Source organism: Etheostoma cragini, chromosome 16, assembly GCF_013103735.1.
Source record: "Etheostoma cragini isolate CJK2018 chromosome 16, CSU_Ecrag_1.0, whole genome shotgun sequence".
NCBI lineage: Eukaryota > Metazoa > Chordata > Actinopteri > Perciformes > Percidae > Etheostoma > Etheostoma cragini.
In genome coordinates this window covers 10933823-10956371 of record NC_048422.1, presented here as the reverse complement: position 1 = coordinate 10956371, position 22549 = coordinate 10933823, and the positions used below count along the sequence as shown (strand labels likewise).

The 22549-nt window shown below is 39.0% G+C and overlaps 1 protein-coding gene across 3 annotated transcripts in view; it reads left to right on the top strand.

Annotated features, from left to right (window-relative positions):
• Positions 1-790: 790 nt before the first annotated feature.
• The window catches only part of sfswap (splicing factor SWAP), a 51747-nt gene continuing 29988 nt past the window's right edge, over positions 791-22549 (top strand). For 2 of the 3 annotated variants that reach the window (XM_034895902.1, XM_034895901.1), the window contains exons 1-10: positions 791-1167; positions 2811-2974; positions 5712-5843; positions 9371-9447; positions 11967-12192; positions 12436-12536; positions 13878-14028; positions 17266-17527; positions 17770-17922; positions 18073-18166. In XM_034895902.1, coding sequence (XP_034751793.1) covers positions 968-1167; positions 2811-2974; positions 5712-5843; positions 9371-9447; positions 11967-12192; positions 12436-12536; positions 13878-14028; positions 17266-17527; positions 17770-17922; positions 18073-18166 — 1560 coding nt within the window. In that variant the 5' untranslated portion in view covers positions 791-967. Of the gene's footprint in view, positions 2354-2810; positions 2975-5711; positions 5844-9370; positions 9448-11966; positions 12193-12435; positions 12537-13877; positions 14029-17265; positions 17528-17769; positions 17923-18072; positions 18167-22549 lie in introns of all 3 variants that reach the window. The other variant, XM_034895903.1, reaches the window with a different exon arrangement.

Below are 22549 nucleotides of genomic sequence, written 5' to 3'. Positions count from 1 at the left end.
TGAACACACCTTTTGTGTTGTAATCTGAGTTTATTATTGTTCTTTGTAAATTATAGTGTTTTGTAGACTGACACTTACTGTAAAGTGTCCGGACTCCTGAGACAACTCATGTTGTGATTTTACACTCTAAATAAAACTGAATTGTTTTTTTATACTGACACTAGCTATTTCCAAGCAATGTTGCCCGTTCTAAAAAAAAAAAGTATCTAACAATAAGGCAATCACAATATGGTCAGCAGCAGTAAGCTAATGAAGATTTGTAGTAAACAGGTTTAAACACGCAGAGCAATATTTACACATGTTATAGTTTTTTTTTTTAATCACTACTGGTTAGACACATGCCTGTTACTAGTTTCTGATTTAGATAAAAAGCTCTATTTATATAACAAATATACTCTGTCCTCAAGTCACTTTTACTATATTATATTTACCTAGGGTAATATTTTTAAACCTAATCACTCTTGTTTCGCTCCTCGTGCGTCTAATAAACAGATGCAATTTTGAAAAATAGCCTCACATTAATTTATAATGTGGGTTAGCCTACTTGATCAGTTTAGTTTCACTGCAATAGCAGTGCCATATTTAGATCTATTCACCACCAGCACATTCCACAGATGAGAAACTGACTACAGTGGCAACAAAACGACTCTTATACATGCTTGTTACTTAAAGAAAATGTACGGCTCGGACAAATTGACATATATTTGTAAATGTCACAATGCTCATAAATGTAAATTTTATATCGTTTCAACAAGGCAGACAAATTGTCGTAAGTGCGAACCGGTTACACAGTTGCATTTACTTGGTTTCCAACATGGCGACGGCGTAGAATTTTATTTTGGTGTATAACATCACGGAATATCGAAACATTTTGGCCATCTGCAAACTATTTGGTTCTCAGAAAACCTTTAATGTACCTTCATTACTACTCTGTCTTAGTTAATCTGTGTTTACGAGTAATTGGGAGATGTATCGTCGCGGAGCCGCAAAGAAGGACCACAACAACAAACCGGTAAAGAAGGATGTGAGTGACAGTGATAAATACGCCGATCTCTTGGTGTTCGGATATGCCTGCAAACTGTTTCCAGACGACGAAAGGGCTCTTTACCACGAACATGGAAAACATCTTATCCCATGGATGGGGGAAAAAAGCATCATGATTGATAGGTCGGTTGAACAAACGTAGACCGAAACATTATGCTAACCATCTAGCCTGTCCGTTAGCCTGTTTCAATATTCAAGGAACCACTTGGAGTTTGTCTTGCAGAAGCTTGGAAATACCTGCAACTGGCGACGAATGTTTTATTCCTTGTCTGCTAACTTGTTTTTGGATGTCCTGAACTCAAAACAAATGGTATTTGAAGTTTCTAGAATAACATGTGAAGATGCAAATCGCTGCCAGTATTTGCTAACATTAGCCATAACGCTGAGCAATCAATGTACACTCAGTTGCCAATTTATCACCACACCAGCTAAAACTACTGCAGTGTAATACAACATCGACACATATGTCGTAGACAAGGTTTAGTAATACTAATGTAAACCAGTTTAATTAAAAAAGAAATATTGTAATCTTTATGAAGATAGCTTTTGTTGCAGAGCTGTATTTATTTGACTGCATTAGTTTGTGCTGTGTACCTCCTAGCAATGGCGTATATTTCACAGACCAAAACAACAGTATTACAGTGTCTTTTAGGACTACAAAGATTAGCTTTTAGGTAGGCTTTGCATCTTGATATGTTGGCAGAATTTCGTCTGGAAAACATTTACTTCCGACATACTTTATAGAATAAAATGACAGTCTAAATGGAGTATAACATAGAAGATATTTCCTTCTTTCTCTTCCTTTTTCAAATTGAATTTAGCAGAAAATGCGTATGTGTACACAAAGGAAATGACCTATGATGTGCTGATATCCACAAGGCCAGAGCAAATTCTAACCAAGACTAAGGTTACAGCAGTTAAGGTGATTCAAAATATCTCAATGTCGATTTGAAACAGCGGGGTTTGACTAACAGGTGCTTTCAGCCTTTTACAGGTGATTAAGTAATGTTTGTTTGCCACCTTGATGCAGAACATTTAAAAAAATGACTAATCTTAAAATAGTCCATTCTTTTGAATCACCTTGACCTGCAGTGACCCAACTTGTGTTTTATTTGTACAGCCTTTGAATGTGTGTCTTTATCACATAACCCAGTTTCTTCCCCAGTAAGGTAGGCTAAGGGGTCCTGCCAAACCCCGAATGCCAACTACAGCACCCCATTTCTTTGTCTTCATGAAGAAACTGCAACTGAGAAGTGGCGTAGAGGGACGAACCCTGGAAAATGTCGTCCATTTGGGTTCTTGCGGATAGGTATTTATGTGCTCGGGTTTGTGTGAATGGAACTCTCTTTGCAGATGTAGAAGTAATGATGAGTGTTACAGGGGGGGAATTGAACCCTGTAAGGTAAGAGACGAGTTGCTTTGTTTGTTTCCCTTTTCGTTTTTTCCTTTTGATGTAAGGTTTTCGTTTGTAAGACTTGTCCAAGAAGAAAATAGCAACAGAAAGCTGGCTAGATATCTAAAGAGCACAATCAACAATTAAGCCCAAGGACTTAATTAGTGCATTATCGTGTTGTCTGTATAATGAGAAATTATCACAGCTTTAAGAATTTTACAAGTATACACCCCCATGACAGACTTTGAGAGATAGTGCTTTCTTGATGTAAAGTTTGGGTTTTAGGTCCCCCTCTCTTGGTAAGTAGGGTCCATATTGTGTATAAAAGGCTTAGTCAACTTCCTTCTCTCTAATCCTTGTTACCATCCAACAGATACGATGGGCGCGGTCACTTACATGACCTTTCAGAGTACGACAGCGGGTCATGGAATACATCCTACCAGCTGTCAGAGGAGGAGGCCAGGATTGAGGCGCTGTGCGATGAGGAGAGGTACCTGGCTCTGCACACTGACCTGCTGGAAGAGGAGGCCAGACAAGGTAGGCAGGGTGCTAGTTCTGACACTTAACACACACTAATGGCACATCTTAATGTGATCTGCCCTTAGTGGATCAAGCTGGATGATATCAAAGTGAATATCTGCTTTTATTTCTTGATTGAGTTATGATTGTTCACACTTAATGAAGGCGGCTAGCTAACAGACAGTGTAGTATTCCTGTTGGAATGTTTGTGAGCCCATCAATCATCAATCACTAATCTTTTTTTGGATCGTGTTATGACATGACAGGGGAATGTCATAGCTGCATCATGTCGTTGTTGTTTCAGGTGTATTTGTTCGTAAACATTGGCATATGTCGCTACCTTTGTACTGGCATAATTATATGACACTTAAAAATGGCTTGATCCACTGGTAGATATTCATTTCCATCAGCAGCAGTCCTAACCTTTGTATTGTACTGGCAGATAATGGTCCTTGCAGGCAGCTCTCATTTTTGCTTAATAAGCTGGTGGCAGCAAAGGTTGCAGTGCAAACCATAACTAATACTACCACCATGGCACAGTGGCGTGGCCTCTGTCAGTTTGGAATGCTCTCAATTCTTTGACACTTCAGGGTGTTTATTTCTGCCTGTATTGCTTATGTCTGGCTTTAGTTTTAAAGTCAAAATGTCTTCTCAGTGTTTGAATTAGTGTCCCTAAAATTTTAAATCTCTGTGTCCTCTTTTTAACACTTTTTCCACCGACTAACAACAGTATGAAAAGCCTATATCTACAGTCATAAAATTAAAAAAACTCTTACGTTCGTTATATACTTTAATATAGGCTTCTTAACAAAGGATTGTTCTAGAATTGTCCACGGTGTTAAATCCCCTTCTAAGGCACTCTCAGCTTTCTATCTCTTTAGAGAAGACTGGCTTTATCTCTGAGGTTAACAGCTGCATTTCTATGGAAATCAATTTCAACTCTTTGATACTTGCATCTTAGTTGCTTTACATTATAATGAAACACACTTCTGAAAGACAGATTTCATGACTTTAATTGAATCACTAAGCCACAGTTTTATGTGAAATATGGTGTCTTATGTCCACACCGATGGGACAGAATGAGTCAGCTCATGATTTGTGTCTCTCTCTCACACACACACACACACACACACACACACACACACACACACACACACACACACACACACACACACACACTCACTCCCTGCAGCTAGTTTGTCCTTGAATATAGCGGCCTAACCCCATTCACTTAGGCTATTACCCATCTGTCCACTGAAGGGACAGCAGGAAAGCATTAGAAATATTGACATTTTTAGTGGCAATTCTGCCCTTGTTTTATTTATTAAAAATATAGTTGGCCATGAATTTCAATAGAAAAGGGTTACAGTTCTGGTCCATTTTTTGCGGCACAACTGAAGCGGGGTGTTGCAACGTCATACATCCACAGTTGATGCTCCACGCCCAGGACTTGCAGCTGATTGGATGAACGTGTAAAGTGGGCCTGGCTGCTTCAAAATTTCAAACCACTGTCATGGCGGCTTGGACGGAATACAATGTCATATTTTACAAAAATAGTAGACTGAAACGGGTTTCTGAAAACATTTTAAGCGAGATATTGGCCATACAGACATATTCACAGACATATGGATTGTTAGTGTCTGTGGCCGAATAACTATGTATATTTGTCTAGCTACCAGTATGTAGTTCTTTCTTTTCTATTGATCAGTGTGCATGTACAAGTACTTTTCACAATTTAGATTACAATCCTTCAGTCACATGTAATATTTATGGAATTAATAGCATTATTGTTCCATAATAACTAATATCAGTTAATACAAGAGATAGTGCTGTAAAATCAACCATATAAATGTCGACAGAACATCTGTGTATTGGTCAAAATAGCAGAGTAGCTTAGCTTACTATGGAAAGTACAAACATGTTTTTTAGATCCTGTTTTGTTAAGCATCCAGGGTCCTCAAAGGCATCAGTGTGTAATATGATCCGACCTCGGTCTGACTCAACTACAAGCCGTACTCTGCAAGTGTAAGCTAAAAAACTCTTGTAACAGGTGCGATTTACACAGTGGGATGCAGATGAATGACTTTGTGTGTTGAGGTCTGACCAGGACTAGAAACACTTTGCCTCGTTAATATTTGGGTAGATGTGATTTTCTTCAGGACCTTTTTCCTATGTGCGTGTAAGTGTTCAGATGTACTTAACTATTCTCAGGGAGCTTCCAGGGCAGGGTCAGCATGAAGGGGACACTAGTTTCCAGGAATAGATCGGAATGTGTAAAACTATTAGAAGTGTCTCACAAATAAAGAGTTGTTTTTAAGGTAATCCTGTCTCACAGAAATAGATCAACTGACCTATGCCTGACAAGAAGAATATAAAAACAGTTATTCTGACGTTTATTGGTCACTCTTGTATAGACATCCGTGTGTGCACAGAGGCGGCTCTCTTTGTCATGAAAGTCGGTTCACTGTTTGAATAAAGCTGCACATGATCTAAAATCTTTAGACTTGTCATCTTTGAAGTCTCCATCATCATCTCCTGATCACACGCGAGATATCACTATAGGTTTTAAAAATGCCATAAGAATGTCATCAAACATTTGGTGCCAACTTAATTATTATAATGCATACAATATTGTAAGTTGTCCAGTGCCACATCAGAATAGAAAGTCATGGCCAGTTTCTGCAATCTGATTTACAATGATCATTAACATTGTAGTAAATGTCTAACCATTGTGTATTTTACTTGTTTTCCACAGAGGAGGAGTACAAACGTCTGAGTGAGGCTCTGGCCGATGAAGGCACCTACAATGCAGTGGCCTTCAAATACAGTGCTGACTACTATGACCCGTCTCAGCCCACTGAGGAGGAGGAGGCTAACAGGGAAACTGGTGAGAACACATCACTGACAGACTTGCCAAAGCAGTCAGATAGTCCCTTTTAGAAACACACACATACTGTACTTACACACTTTCATGTAGAAACAAGGCGACAAAACCAGGCAAAGCTAAACGCATAACACAAATTTTAAAGGTAGAGCTAACAAGGCAAAGGGCAAACCCTTTCGGAATAGTGCCCTATAAATTAAACAGAGTTTAAGTTATTCAAGTTAATCACATTACTGTATGCATGAAAATGTCCTGCTTGAAAACCAGGCATCTTTATTATACCCCTTCTGTCCTTGACATGCTTATGGTGGGATCTCTGCCATGTCTACTGTTTAACTGCGTGACTTTGAAATTTTGTCCGCTGTGAAGAACACAGCAGGTCTGTCTAATCCATTTTAGTATTGTAATCCATGCGTCCATCTGCAGGTATAAACCCTGAGTTTTTTGCTGCAGAGCCCATTGTGTAAAGTGTCAAACCTATTTGTTATAATTAATTATATATTACACAATGCCGCCATACAGGTTTAGTAGAACTATTTGAAACAACCCCCTTATGAGTTCCTGTAGTTGTAGCATGGACATATTTTTAAAAGTTAAGCCGTGAATGGAAGGAGGTTTGACATTTTGACTGCTAATCACCTGTGAGCACCAGCATCAAGTCAATTTTGGTTGTCATCCATCTGTATCTGAACACACACACACACATACACACACACACACACACACACACACACACACACACACACACACACACACACACACACACACACACACAATATCCTGCAACTTTAAATATTTGATGTAGAAGTCGCTGGAAGCGATTTCTCTTGCTCTTTGTCCCAGCCAGTTAAGCAGAATACTAGATGTCTCTTTCTAGGGTGAGTGCAGAGCTTCAGTTTATGAATACATCTGCCAAAACTCTAGATGACAGTATACTTTGTCCTTTGGGAATAAGTGAAGGGTAATGTCACACTGGCCATTAATATTTTGTGCAGGTTTCAGTTGAATCCCCTCTGCGCGTATAGTTTTTGCTTGTTGTCGTGTTTTTGCTTTGCATCTTCAAAGTCTATGATATGATCACAAATGCAAAATCATGAAAAAGTTGCCCACCACATGGCAAATTTGTAGCCTCAAAAGGAGTGCTTGTGCTGAGAGATATGGAGACACCTAATCACAATATAAATTAAACAATTATTAACTTAATTGTTAATTAACTGTCTGAACATGATCGATAGATAGATGTTTTATTATTATTTATTATACACTGGGAAAATTAGTTTTGTTTGTATAGGGCCAAATATACATACATACACATACAGGAAACATCAAGCACCGCAGGGAGCTTCATTTAGGGATGAAATGGCAGAAGGTACACACCTTACTGTAGCGGACCCCTCTCTAGTCCAAGGACATATATTAGCACCTTGATGGAAGCAATGTGAAGGAGGGGTAGAGGGGATGACTGGGGTCATGTGCGATTGTCTGTTCTTTGCATTTGGTGTTCTTTACAGATTGTAGTATATTATGCTGTTGGGTTTGGGGGTGGGAAGGCCAATTATTTTTTGATGTAATCTAAGTGACGCGAGTGAGTTTGTTTCTGCTGGTGGTAATTAACATGTTGAAAAACGGGGAACCTATACAGTCATAGTGGGGGACAACAGGGAGGAGCAACAGAGAATGCTTTAAGTTTGCGGATCAAAACTCAGTTTATTGCCTAGGGTGAGTCCAATGTATTTGAAAATCCCTACCATTTCAACTGCTTCGTTATGTATGCAAATTGGTTGTAAGAGATGTCCTGGGCGGTTCTGTGTGTTCTGGGGGCGTTGATAAATAGCTCTTTGGTTTTACTCATATTCAAATGGAGGTATTTGTTGGTGCACTATTTTGTGGGGTGTGAGACCAAGTGTTGGTAGGCTGAGATAGCTTTATTGTCATTGAGGAGTGCAAGTTGGGCAGTGTCATCAAAGTATTTGAAGTATGTGGTGGATTTAAGTGCCTACCCTGACTGATTGCGGCATGCATGTCACTGAGCAAGCTGTGAATCTTGTAGAGTAGGGTCGGAGGTACATGGAGGTACATGGAGGTGGTGGAGTTTCCTGATCATCTGATGGTGTTGCATTGTATTGAATGCAGAACTGAAATCTATGAAGAGGAGTCTGCCGTAACTACCAGGTGTTTCAGGAGAGAGTGAAGGAGGCATGCCCCAACATCTTCAGTCCCCCTATTGGCTTTGTAAGCAAACCCATGCAGGTCCAGATTTGATTAGAGAGCTGAGAGGAGGGTTTTGTGCATGACTTTCTCCAGAAAGTGTGCAACAGGTCTGTAGTGGTTTGGTTCTGGTGGGCGGGGTTTCTTGGGTATTGGTATTGGTATGATGGTAGCTTTTTTCCATAAGGTTGGCACTGAGGCAATTCTACATGATTCTGAGAAAAGTGGCTCAGAATCATGGCTTGCACCTCCTGACATCCTCCACTGTGAAAGGAGCAAGGTGTACTGGCTCCAGGGTGTGTAGGGTCTCCAGCATCCCCTTGCATCTATCTTAGCTGTGTCAAACCTTGGTTAGAAGATGTTCAGGTCCTCTGCAAATGAAGTGGGGTTGGTTATTGTTTTTAACCCGAATTTTGGTTCCTGTCCTGTGGGTGTATTTATTTTTTGAAAGGCTTGTTTGGTGTTCATAGAGCTGAATTCCTGATCCAGTTTCTTTTAGCTGAATTTATTTAAATTTACCTACCTTCACAGAAATACCTAAATTCGACGTATTTCTACCTATTTTAGACTACTGGTTGTCCTATTCAGCTCTGTTGCCTTCTTTTTGCATAGCGCTGCTGAGTCAGTATGTGGCCATACTGCAGCTTTGAATAGAGAAACTTTCACAGGGTTAACAGAAAGGATGCTGGACTGCCTTTAGAAAGTGCGAGTACAGCCATGTTGATGGGTTTGAGTTTTACATAATATGCCACTTTAGAATTGGCAGCCAAAGACAAGCTAGTCAACCATGATAATAATCCTGTTATATAGTTAAAGTGATGATTAAGATGTGTCTTCTTTTAAAATTGGTGCACTGTTTGGAAGGACATTGTATTATCACTAAAGTGGAGTTGAGACATAAGATGGGTTAAACACATAGACGCTGCATGGCTTTCAGGCCTTGCCAACAACAGATTTTAAAAATACCAATGGCACACCGTTAAGGAACAAATGTAGAAATGTACAGACAATCTGTAGAAACGGATTAAAGGTGCTATGTCTTAAATTAAAGGGCTTGTCTCCTTCATTACTGTGCAAAATCTACACAGCAAAACACTAAAAATGTTAATCTAGTTTACATGTTACCTATGCAGATGAACAGGAAAGGATAGAGAATAAAGATTGTAGTATATTATCATGATATCCCACTTTTTTAAGCCATTTTAAGACCCTAAAAGGACTCCCACGTTACTCAACCAGCAGGGAATATTACTTTTTTGTTACAGATGATTGACAAGATTTAATCTTTTACTTCTTCTTCTAAACTCTCTCCACATGCATAGAAGAGGCAGAGCCTGAGGAGAGTGAAGAACCGTTTGTTGCTCCCCCAGGACTCTCTATCCCTCCTGATGTGGAACTGGTGAGCATTACATATCCAGCTGGCTTACTAATGTTGATGCTTTTGTATCCATACGTACAGCAAGTTGACACAATAACCGAATCCAGTGGAACCATTCTCTTATTGGCAATTTGTGACTCCAAAATTAACTATTAGTGTATATATATATACATATATATAGTTTTAATAGGCTACCATTTCATACAAAAGAATGTAATTAAAATAACATAATTAAATTGTAAATTCTTAAGATTTCAGTCCTGGTTGTTTTGGCAACACCGTATTTAATTGTGGTAACCAGTGTTGACAGCAAATGTGGTTTAATACTACAGGTCCCAGAATACTGGGGGCAGCAGAACAAACATTTTTGCTTTATTACAGATTCAGGTATTAAAACAGGTATTTTTCCATTATTCTGTAAGCAACTGTGAGCTGAGTTTATGATACACTCGGCATGAGTCTGCCGACTGCGAAGGTGAAAGTTGTTTTTTACCTTTCTTAGAAGTTGGAGGTGTGCAGTAATTTTCCTAACAGCCCACTGTGGCTGCTATTTTTTTTTTCCAACAGCCTACTCCCTGCAATATTTCAAACTGATCCACTGTCAAAAAAATGTCAGATTTTGATAAACGATGGCGGTCAGTGTCAAGCTCTTTGACAAACGCATTGCTTTTCCTGTGACTGCTTTATGCAAAAAGCCACCCCTGTTTTGCCAGTCAAATATTTTTAATGTGCAGTTGCAGCAGTAGGAAATGTTTGGTTTGCATTAGCTGTAACTTAATACAGTATTGTTTCCGGGAATGTCCTCACAGAGACCCGCTTGGTAACAATATGCCAATTATTGGAAATCATTATTGTTTGAGGTGGTAAGCCGCTCAGATCCTGACACATCCCGTCATCAGATGACAGCCTAATCAATAGCAATTCAAGCATCTGCTATGTGAAATGGCACCTCTTCTTCTCCCCCCCCCAAAAAAAATAAAAAAAGAAAAGTTGGAAAGGGTTAAAAGTGTATTCATTGTTATGATGTGACCACACCTCTGCTTCCAAATGGCACACGCTCGTTGTATGTAAAAATATACTTCTATAAATATAGGCAATGCTTCACATTTACATAATGTCCAATGATAACAGACAATAAATACTTACAGACTTAATGTTTTAAAAAGGCTTGCTGTTGCTTTGTCCTGTGTGTCTTTTTTTGTGTCAGAAAACCTTCCCTCAGGATCAGGCTAGTCCAAAATCAGATCCCTCTGATCCTTCAGCTCATGCATAAGAGCTGCCACTTGTCATGCATGACAAGAAAGACAAGTTTTTATGCACTGTCTGCATAATCAGTTTATAGCATGCTGGGTATAAAACAGCAAAATACCCTTGTTAATAGAAACAGAGCACAGCATACCGTAGCCGCTGTACACGATATGCATATAATCTTAATGTCTATTCCCTAGATTGTGAAGGAATATCCTTCTCTCTCAATAGATTTCAGAGTTCATCGGTAATCTAATCTTATTATTTAAGGCTATTCTTAGTAGATTTTTGATATTTGATAGTTATATATAAATGTGAAAAAAGGGGAATGATATGCAAGAAATGTCTCAGATTGGAGAGGATGCCCCAATTAATTGGCATGCACCTTAGTTGAAGGGGCAAGAGGGCTCTTCTTTCTGTGTGTACATAAGATAACAAATGGCTGTAAACTGTGTGTTATACTTCAGGTTACTGGCATGCTTTCTAACCATTACACGTTAGTTATGTTTTGCTTTGGGTGTTTGGCGTGGCAACATTGTTGCTCATTTATAGGTGCGTCAGAGGATGATTACCTTGTGTATATCATGTCAACATAAAAAAAGTATTACACACCCTCTTTTTACCTAATTGCTAAATCCGTAAATCAGAGTGCAAAAGTCCCTTGTATGTCAGGTAGTCCTTGGTTGCTTAGAAAATAATAATGATCTTAATGTTGGACACTGCATCTTTTTTTGGCCAGTGTCCTGAAAGGTAGTATTTATTATGACTTTCATCTTGATGAGATATGTATGTTCTTTTGGAGATCGCTGCACTTCTCTGCACTCTCTAGGTAATGACAATGATTAATCATTAAAAGCACACAAGGGAAACAATTCTGAATGAATAATGGAACTTTTCTTGTTTCACTGGTTTCCACCCCATGTGTATTTTAAGAAGTAATGTTATCACAATGAACATTAGAGTGCCTGGCATGAAATTCCCTTGGAGTCTAAAGGGCTTGTGTCCTTGGTATGAAGAAGCTATTTATTAAACTGCGCTTTGCATCCTAATGCTATGTACAGCTGTCAGGTTCACTCATTCTCATCCATCTAAAGGGTTGGAAATTTCCAGAAAAAGCTTGGAATTCTGGAAATTATCAACCAATTTCAAATTAAAAAGCGTAACTTTTTATAAAAGTCAAAATACACATTTCCTGTTTTCAGAAACCAAGAATTTGGTCATGAAATCAGTGTCTACATTTAACATGTTCTGTTTAAAACATAAATGGTCATTATTTTTATCTTTTTTTGTAGCCGGCAACCATCAAGACCCACAACATCATCGAGAGGACAGCCAACTTTGTATCTCAGCAGGGGGCTCAGTTTGAGATAGTCTTGAAAGCTAAGCAGTCCGGAAACTCCCAGTTTGACTTTCTCCGTTTTGACCATTACCTGAACCCTTACTACAAACACATCCTGCGGGCCATGAAGGAAGGTCGATACAACGTTGTTTCCGCCAAGAAGCAAGAGCAGCCCCAAGGTAAGTTTAGGAAAGCAGTCACTGAATCCATAGGTGTCATTTCCTTCCACGGATATTACATTTGCAGTATCAAGGAGTGTCATGTGCTGTAAATAATTCAGAAATATCACATCTGTAATACCTGAACAATCAAACAGAAGAGTGTAGTAAGTAAAAAATGTGTGACATTGCGTAGAGCCCCTTTAACACTCTAGTGCATTAAATATAATGTTAAACATGTGTTAATTCCTTTTTTTGCTGTAGAATCCAATTCTGATGATTCAGATGAGGATGGAGATGGCAATTACCTCCATCCCAGCCTATTTGCCCCAACAAAGTGCTCTCGCCTGGAGGAGCTGGTGAAGGTATGTAAATAGAATGTAGGTCACCCAGTGTGGAGCTTTACCTGTTGCTTACAGTTGCTACGTTATATTGCTGTGCTGTCTTTGAAATCTGTGTTTTTGAGATTGGAGAGATGTTTTCACAGAAGTCAGGAAAAAACAGCCTGGTTTTTGCCTTTGAGCATTTTTCAAGGGTTTTAAATGTCTTATGTATCTTGTGAAGTAGGAGAATGTTTATTTTTATTTTTATTGAACACTAACCATAGGCTGCTCATGTAAAGGAGTTAAATGGAAAATGTATTATAGGGTTATGAATGAATGCTGCAATTTTATCTTCTAGGCAACCACTGCGTGCCTTCTAAATTACATTTACATATAGTTAGTGCTCTCCTAAGTCTGTTACTGCATTCTCTAATAACTATATTCTGTTTGCCTGTCTTGATGCTGTTACAGTTCTGTGTTGGTACTTTCATGTGTTTTGTCAGGACAGCCATTAGGCTTTTGACAGAGCATCAAGAATGGAAGCATGTCTTTTTAGAGGTCACATGACATGCTGCTTTTTGGATGCATTTATATAGACGTTAGTGGTCCCCTAATACCATATCTGAAGTTTCTTTCCTAAAATTCAGCCTTGGTGTAGAATTATAGTCACTAGTGCCAGTACCACGACGAGCTTTCCTTAGTATGTGCAATTTCTATGTTTGTAGCTATTGAGTAGTGGGGGGGGGGGGGGGGGGGCCTTGATCAACTGCAACTTTGCTCATTTGAAAGCCATGATGTCTCTCTCTCATAGTTGGGCCAAATTCTCTGGGCGTCCAAAGCAGAGAATGGGGAGGTAACCCTGCTCCTTATGATCTCATAAGGGGCAAGATTCCAGATCGGCCCATCTGAGCTTTCATTTTCTCTAAGGCAGGATACCTAGGGCTTGGTTTATAGCTATCGCCATTCTAGCCACTGGGGGACCATAAGCAGGCTGGGGGAACTCATATTAATGTTAAAAATCCTCATAAAACACAATTGTCATGCCATGGGACCTTTAAAGAAACACTGTGAGCTCCTTTTAGTAGTTTCCACCCATCGTGAGAGCTTTTCTTTTTTAACCAGACACTTTAATTGTCTACTAAGGATGCATAGTTCATATTTTATGTGGTTAACTATTACATTCTGTATATCCTTAAATATTGCATTGCAATTCATGGTTTCTGATGTCATACAGCGTTGACTATTTGGTACATCTATTATATTGTAAAATATATCTTCTTTAATATGCATGTGGTGTGATCTTAATGGTTTAAGTATTCCTTTACAAAAAAATAATATAGAATCATAGACTGTTTGTACCAAACTGGTCTCTTTCTTCTGCAGCCTCTCAAAGTGATGGACCCAGACCATCCTCTGGCAGCACTTGTAAGGAAAGCCAGACAGGAAAGGAATGGCACAGCAACAGAGGCTCCAAAACCAGAGGAAGTGACACTCCCAGCTGCATCCAGCACACCAGCGCAGTACACTGCTGACCGTGAGTATACATGTTTTTTTTGAGAAAAAATAGACTCTTACAGTGTTCATCCCATGTTGGGTATACTGGTATCTTTATCTTAGTAGGGTTGCCCTAGTTTATCTACCACTGAGCCCAGTGCCCTACTCTGCTGCTGGAGTTTGACTTCCTTATGGTTGTATAAAACAGCTCCTCACTCTCTAATGCTGACCACAGTCTATAACTGCTGCAAAGGCATTTGCAACGCCTTTCAGCAAAGTAACATTGAGTTTAAAGATCATCCCGGGCAGATCACTCATCCTGAAAACCAGAGGACCTAACCTGAACCAGCTCTTAGGTCCACACTTTCTCGACCACCTGAGTTGTGGGTCAGGTCAGACTTCAATCAATTTGCGTCCTTGGTATGTGCAAAATTCCGATTAGATCTTGCCACAGCCTGAGAAGGTTTAATAACACAATGTTTCCCACTCATAGACTAATTTTTGGCAGTGTGCCGCACAATCAACACCGGTCGCCACACATTGCGTTTCATTTTTTTAACGCTATATAAAGCACACATTCATTCAGCTGCATTTCCTTTCCCTGCTCTCCTCCGCCTCTCTGTCACTCTACATACATACACAGCCCCTCCCCTCCATACACATAGCGTCGGTCTCGATGAAAACAGTGTTGCCAACTTAGCGTCTGTGTTGCTAGATTCAGCAACTTTTTTCCCTTTTCCCCTTAGCGACATTTTTGAACTAAATTAAAATTACATTTTTACAATTAATGACATAAAAGATTACAGCTTCCGTGAAATTCCAAACAATGCCAGGCTCGTGTGTATGTACTACACTGTATTCATCACACTTCTGCTTAAGGACTTTTTCAATTTCTTCTTCCTCTCCTGAAATGGTAGCTTAAATAAACCTATTAAAATGTATTCTTACCTGAGACAATTGTGGAGTTTGTCCTTTGACATAATCTTTTATAATCTTGCTGCAGAAGTAGAGTTGATGATGTTAGTAAATTGGTTGTGGATGACCTAGCTGCATTATGCATAATGCTCTTGATATGCATTGTTAGTCAAAACGGGGGCTGTTAATGTGCCCATCCATGTAGATACGCTTGGTCTAATAAAAAAGCCTTCTCTTCCCCTTTGAACATTTCTTTTTGCCACTTATGTTAATATAGGGTGTGGATAATAAGTTATTCCACAGCTCTGTGTCAGCGCTGGAGTATGATCCGTCTACACCACCTATCCATTCCGGGATAAGGGAAAAACGCTCTGGCTTGTTTGTATCTCTTAAAAAAAATCACAATTGTCCTGGGTGGCAGAGATGTAGCGTGCAAGAGACACGGTGGTTGTTGCGGGGGGTGTGTGTGTGTGTGTGTGTATGTGTGTGTGTGTATATATATATATATATTACATGAGCACCCATTCTACCAACCGGGCTATCTAGGTGCCCGAGCCAGACTATTTTAACCGTAACATATGTTTTCTAAATGCAAGTTCTTGCTGTGGTTTTCTGTTTACCTGCGTAGAGAAAATTGGATGTTGTGTCATTAAAGTCAACCAGCTCAGTGACTAGAATGTGTTAGAATCACACTGTCTCCACTTTGACACTAACCAATTATTTTGTGTATGCCCCTGTATCGCCCATCCCCCTCTCCCTTGAAAAGTCTCTCAACACTCAATGAAGAGTCTTTGTAATGCAAACCCACTGATAACGGGGAGATAGGTCACATCTTGATTGATATCCTCTTCCCTACGTTCATTTAAATTGATTACCGCAACAGACCTATTAAACGTAGAACAAAAACAGCTTGACAGTGAACAGGACAGCACAGTACATTAAACAGCCACAACACAAAGCATGCTTCAGCAACAGAGGGCTCATCACAGCCACACAATTCTACAACCCTTAACTCTTAAGGTCTGACCAAAAACACCACACTGATGGGCTGCTGTCCAGCGGCCTATTTGAATGCAGCTGCTTACACTTTTCCTCCACACTTACTGACTTTCTTACTTACACTTAATACTTTCAACTGTGTCAAAACTAACAAAAGGAAATCCTAAAGCAATGTCCTGAGCTAGCACCTAGTTTGATTCAGATTTATTGTCTCTTAGTTGCGTGTACATTTACAGATTACATGCCAGTGTATAGAAATATTAAGATACAGCACAAAGAGAAAACCTGTGAGTTTGAGGTCAACTTAATGCCTCAAAGGGAAACCTTGCTGCTGTCATAAAAGGCTATATCTTTTTCCAGCTTTTCCGGCCATGAAAATGTAACTGCAACACGGGGACTGAGCACAAATGTGGTATTTTTATTATTTACTGGCTCACTAAACAAGTATGGTTTTGACAGTTTCTATTGCCAGTGGCGGGGGTCTTTTTCCTGACCTGTTGATGTTCTTCACCAGGTTAAAACAGAAAGATAGCCATGACAAGACTGTGAAATGAATGAATAAATCATCCCTAAGATATTGTGAACGGACCATCATTCCACATAAAGCCGAAACAATTGTTTCTTTGTACTTCTCACTTTTCTACTTATCTATACAGGGAATCAACCCAAGATTACCGTCCTACACTATAAAGCATTACAGCAACACACAACTTATTACCCTTGAGCTCACTATGGAGTTGGATTAATATTTGTGACAACAGGGAACATTATGATCCTCTTAAAGTGCTCATTCTATCCTCATTTTCAGGTTCATAAATGTATTTAGCGTTTTTTTCAGAATAGGTTTGCATGCATATTTAATTTTCCAAAAAACATATTTTTGTTGTACTGCACATAGCTCCAGCTCCTCTTGAGCACATGAGCAGTACCTTGGTCAGCACTGCTAGCCAGTCAGAAGAGTATGAGGGCGTACCATGCTAGCAGCTAAGTGAGCATTCTAACGTGTGTTACAAAGTGATGCACATTTGTCACGGAAGTATAGGCTGGACTACAATAGAGCTGTTGTGAACAGTGTATTCTGTTGGCGATAATAAGTCCCTTTGGGATGTACTTTGTGCTTTTTCATTTTGTAAACCTATTACATTCACAAAACAGATATGAAACACAATAGAGGAAAAGCCAAAAAGCATAATATGAGTACTTTAAAGCTAGCATTTATTGCATGGCTGTGAAAAAAGGTGACATTATATTATGCAGTTTGTGTCCACATGAAGTTACTGTAACTGTTTGTCCCATATCAGGTACAATCAAAGCATGTCTGGAAGGAAAATAATGTAATAATTTCCTTCTCATTTCTTTTCAGCAAATGCAGCAGCAGTGTATTATGGGTACTACATGCTTCCTGATGGAACGTTCTGCTTGGCCCCGCCTCCCCCAGGGATAGATGCCAGTGCCTACTATAACAGTATGCCCTCAGCTGTCATGGCTCCTCCAACATCTTCTGAGGCTATGCCTAATCTAGGAACTACACCCACCCCTCCTAAAACTATCGCCATGGCACCGCCAGCTACAGCTCCCCCTCAAGTCAACAGCTGTGCTGCTCCGGTTGTTGTTCCAGAAACCAGGTAGGAACTAATGTACATCCCTGTGTTATACCAATTTCAGCAGTTTTAGTGACATTTAAAGTGTGATTTCATTTTTAGTGTGTGTTTTGTTAGTTGCATAGGGTATAAGGAAATGGTAACTATCATGAAACACTGCATTCTGACAGAGCAGTTAGACCCGCAGGTAAGAACAGATCGCACCTGTTTTAATAGCTGAAACGTTTCTCTTAACTTAACATCTTTAATTTCCCCCCCGAAAACAGTTCGAAACCCGAAGCTCAAGTTTCCACACCAGTAGCACAAGCCATCATTCCCCCACCACCTGACACCCAGCCAGTCATAGACAAGCTAGCCGAGTACGTCGCAAGGAATGGTCTTAAGTTTGAGGCCAGCGTCCGTGCCAAGAATGATCCACGGTAAGTGTTCTCACGAAAAATAAATCTTTTGCTCCGGTCACATCTTTATTTTAGAAACTCCTATGAAGAACTTTTGTTCCGATATTGCAGAAGCTCTTTATCTTCCTCTGGATCTAATACAGTATGTGTTCTTCCCTCTGTCTACTGTAGGTTTGACTTTCTGCAGTCTTGGAATCAGTACAACAGTTATTACGAGTTTAAGAAGAATTACTTCATGCAGAGGGAAGGAAAAGGCTTTCCAGAGGTAATACAAGATATTTGTGCAATATGGCATATATGTTATTACAGTAAAATGATGTAAACTTACCAGACTGTTCTAGCTGTTCTATTATTTGCCATTACCCACTGAGTTGTTATATTCACGTTATTGATAATTTATTTAAAATTGTTAATTTTTGTAAAAGCACCAGGACAGTCAACCCTTCAATATCAGCATCTGTGTATTTAGTCAAAAATATTGTGGTATTAGATTTTCTCCATATAATGCAGCCTTATGTGTAGTTATATGTGTGAGTTTCTGTGCAACAGATTCAGATAGACCCCAACATGTCCCCATGTTTACACCTTTCTTCAAACATTTAGTAGGAAATCAGAAGGACTTTATTGCCTTAGTTAGTGCTCGGGTGGGGACAAACATCACATTTAAAATCAAACCCTAATTGAACACGCAATATTAACATTTCTTCAAATTACACCATTTTAGGAAATCATTGTTATATGTATTTTCTCTCTCAGTGTAATGTTCTATTCAATTTTTCTTTATTATATTTTCTTAATTCTGTTGTTCCGTAAATGTTTGGTAAGAGCAGTTAAAACCTCACCGATAACCTTTACACCTAGGAGACACACTATTCTCCCATTTGTCTCCTGTCATCAACCTTACTGTTCTCCACACCTGTATGTAATTATGTTTAACAGCATTTTCAGCCAACGTTCAGACATGGGGAAAGGTTGTCTAAACATTCACTGCACTTACACTCAACCTTGAAATTAACTGCTTTTGGTTGCTGATAAGCCAGGACCTGCCATGCTAATATTAGAGGTATCCTGATCTAAAATATCCAGTTCCGTTTTCCATCATCATTACTTTTTAGGCTCAAAATTCTGCCATTGAGGTAATTCCAATTAGTGTCCCTTGTTTCGGGAAATTTCTTGTAACAAAGCAAATTGCTGCATCCCTATCAACACCTAATTTTTTTAAACAAATTGATTGGATTGTGCATTTGCAGACTTTATATTTGTTTTCCTTATGCAGCCTTTTCAGTGCTACACGGTTATATGCCTGCAGTACTATTACTATCACTGTCTGTATATACATGTTACAAAAATATGAAATGATATTGCAAAGACACACATCACCATCTAAACTATGATAATTATTCTGCACTTAATTTACAGACGAACATGAAGATAAAAGTAACTTTGGTAGATGCCCGCTTTATTTGGCTAAAGCCTCCAATTCCTTCAGCTGTAAAAACCTGTTTGGTTGCTTTATAATGAACTCTATTTAAGGAGCCACTGATTTAACTCATGAATAGACGCAAGGACAAGAGATACATCGTATATCTTCTTTGGACTGGTGATAAATGTTACATATTGCACAATTCCAAAGCAATTATGAGCTCAGCTCTTTCAAAGCCCAACCTGTTTTCCTGCCAAGGTCCCTTTTTAGAATCTTATCTCATGACACCATTGAAGAAGAATGGACTATGCATATTAGCATAGTAGCATAATCATCAGGTATCTGAATTGTTTCAACATGTTAGAAATGCAGTTCGTTTTGCTTGAACAATACAATTTCAAGGAGATTTTTTTTTTTAAATACATAACTTGGTTTGTAGTTGGGTTATACAATTGTTGATAATGCAGATAATATTGGAAAACGTCTCCAGCATGGTTCATTTAGTCTGACTCACCGAATGGAGACAGTTGGTATACGCCTGCCATCGGCTGCCTATTTCCCACGTAATTTTCCCCTTCCACTATCGCCGCTATCTATTCAGCAAGGGCACCATTTCTGCATCCTGGGCTTATGGCCGCTTATGACAACTTGTGATTGGTTAAAAGAAATACAAGCAAGCCAGAGCATCCCCTATACCAGAATGATAATGGTCGCAGCCAGACCATTCTCCAGCCCTGACACAGTGCTGTGGAGATAAGTCTGGCTGGTTTTATGTGAACAGCCGGATGGCAGTTTAGCCCTCATCTTTTCAAATAAATACTTTCAACAGTTCACATACGGAGGGCAAGCCTTTTCCTAACAAGAATCTTTCAGAATGTGTGTGTTTTTCAGGTCTCATAGCTGAGCTTTGGGGTTTGGTTATCTGTTAAATTCACAGTGTTTATAAGTTAAAGTTTGAGCATTCAAATAGCTAGGTGGGTAGATAGATGGACAAGTGTGTCTTACAGGTATGAATGCCGTATACTTGCATATATATTCAAGGTTTGTCGAGGCTCCTTTGTGTCAGAGTGAGGGAGGAAATGCGAGAAGTGAGCAAGAAGGTTTTGAAGGGAGCAGTTTGTTTACTGACGAATCAAATCCATTAGCTTGTCGGGGTGCAGAGGAGTGTGGCCCATTATGACACAGCTCAGGCTGCTCCAACAAGTAGCTGCTCAACTTTTCTATCAAAAAACCTGCCACGTGTTTGTGATTTGTGCTGTGGGTAATGTGATGCAGATATCGCTGCTCTCAGTCAGCGCTAATATTTATAGTTCCACAGTTAATGAAAAAGTGAGAAAGGGCTAAAATCCGTCAAAGCAGACAGCCGCAGGATGTGGGGCTGCTGTTGCTTTGTATAACATCAAGACAATCTTTAAAATCTATATCAAGCGGTGTGGATAAATTAAACACATCTAAAAAGGAGGATTTTGTGAATAGTGCATACCATAAAAAGAGCTCTGCTCAAAAAGTCTGTAGAAGGTGTCTGATTCATGTTGTTATGCTGGGTTTAATGCAATACTCCACAACAATTCTCAACTTTGATTATCAAACACATTATTTAAATACTTTAAAAAGGCTTTCAATATGCTCCACTTCTTGGAACCTCTCCTCATTTCTTTTGTTAGCATACAGCAGCCACCATGTGGCTTTGACAGTGTGTTTGAGGCTAATATGGGAATGGAAGCCTAAAAAGGATTGCAAGAACTAACGTCAAATTTATTTAAAAAAAAGAAAGAAATTACAACGGTGAGACAAGTTAACACGTTCACTTAAGGCGTTCAAATTAAGTCTTAGCAAGACAATTACATTTGGAAGCAGCACAGGAGTTTCATTCATCTGCTCTGCTGTTAGATTATTCCAGAATAAGTCAGATATATTTAACATACGCTACTGGGGTTTGGGGTCATTCCATTGCACTCCATTATAGAAAAAATACCAGCTGAGATCAGTTGCATTGTTTAACCAGGACAGAAGTTTTCAGATTACATTATGTGCTTACATAATTGCAGAAGGGTTGTCCAATGTTTTCTCAGTTAGTTTTTCAAAATGATAACAGATTAGTGAACAGAATGGGCCTTTGGCACATTGGATGCATGGTTGCTGATAATAGGTAATGTAGATATTGCATTAAAGATCAGCCACCCACTAATATTCTGTCAATAATGGAGTGGTATGGAAATTTATAAGTGACCCCAAACTTTTGACCAGTAGTGTATACAGTACAATGTTCTAATTTTGGCTGGACATGTTACTATAATAACAGTTTTTTTACACTAAATAAATTCAGTTTTTAAAGGCAAAATGTAACATTGACTATGTTTATTGTTCAACTTATTTTTAAAATTGAGACACTTTAATTGGGTTAGTAGTATTTTTTTTAAAAATCTGTGCAAGAATCAAACATCTCAAACACAACAGTATAATTCAGCTGTAGATGGAATAGACTTCAATTGTCATTGTGCAACACAACCATACGACATTTCTCGTCACAGTCACAATAAATATAATAAGAAATATATATATTTTTTAAACATTATCAAGGCATCCGATATTGCACTGAGATGGGTCAAACACAGGCTATGTGAAAGTATCCATCCATCAACCAAAATGTGGAGGTGCTCTTGGGTCAATTATTTGTCATTTACATTTTTCATTTGCAGCCAGCATTTTTCATTTTAAATTCCTTTAAAGCTTGGTATTTCTAACCAGCACAGATTGTGCCGCCCTGCTATGAAACTGGTGTATGTTTTCATTCAGAGTGGAGGATTATTACCTTCTGAACTGTCTGCAGCAAAGCATGTGAACCGAATGATTCAAGGATTCTAGAGCTGTGTATGTCAGCACAATCAAATTCCTGCAAACTCCAACTGGTGAGGTCTTTCCAGAATCGTTTAGAGTGACTTTTCCCCTTATTTGTTTTTTTTTACCATTCTCTGGGGTCTCGATAAAGTGCTTTGACTGTTGAAAGTGCTGTTCAATTACATCTGGGAACTGGAAGCTGCCTTTGAAGCCTTTTTCAAACATTGTAAAATGTACCTCATGAGGTTAGTTTTTTTTTTTTTTTTTCTCTTGTGGCATTGGCCACTTTTCACTTTTATTCGCAGCTATTACAGTGGGTACGGAAAGTATTCAGACCCCTTTAAATTTTTCACTCTGTTTCATTGCAGCCTTTTTCCAAAAATCAAA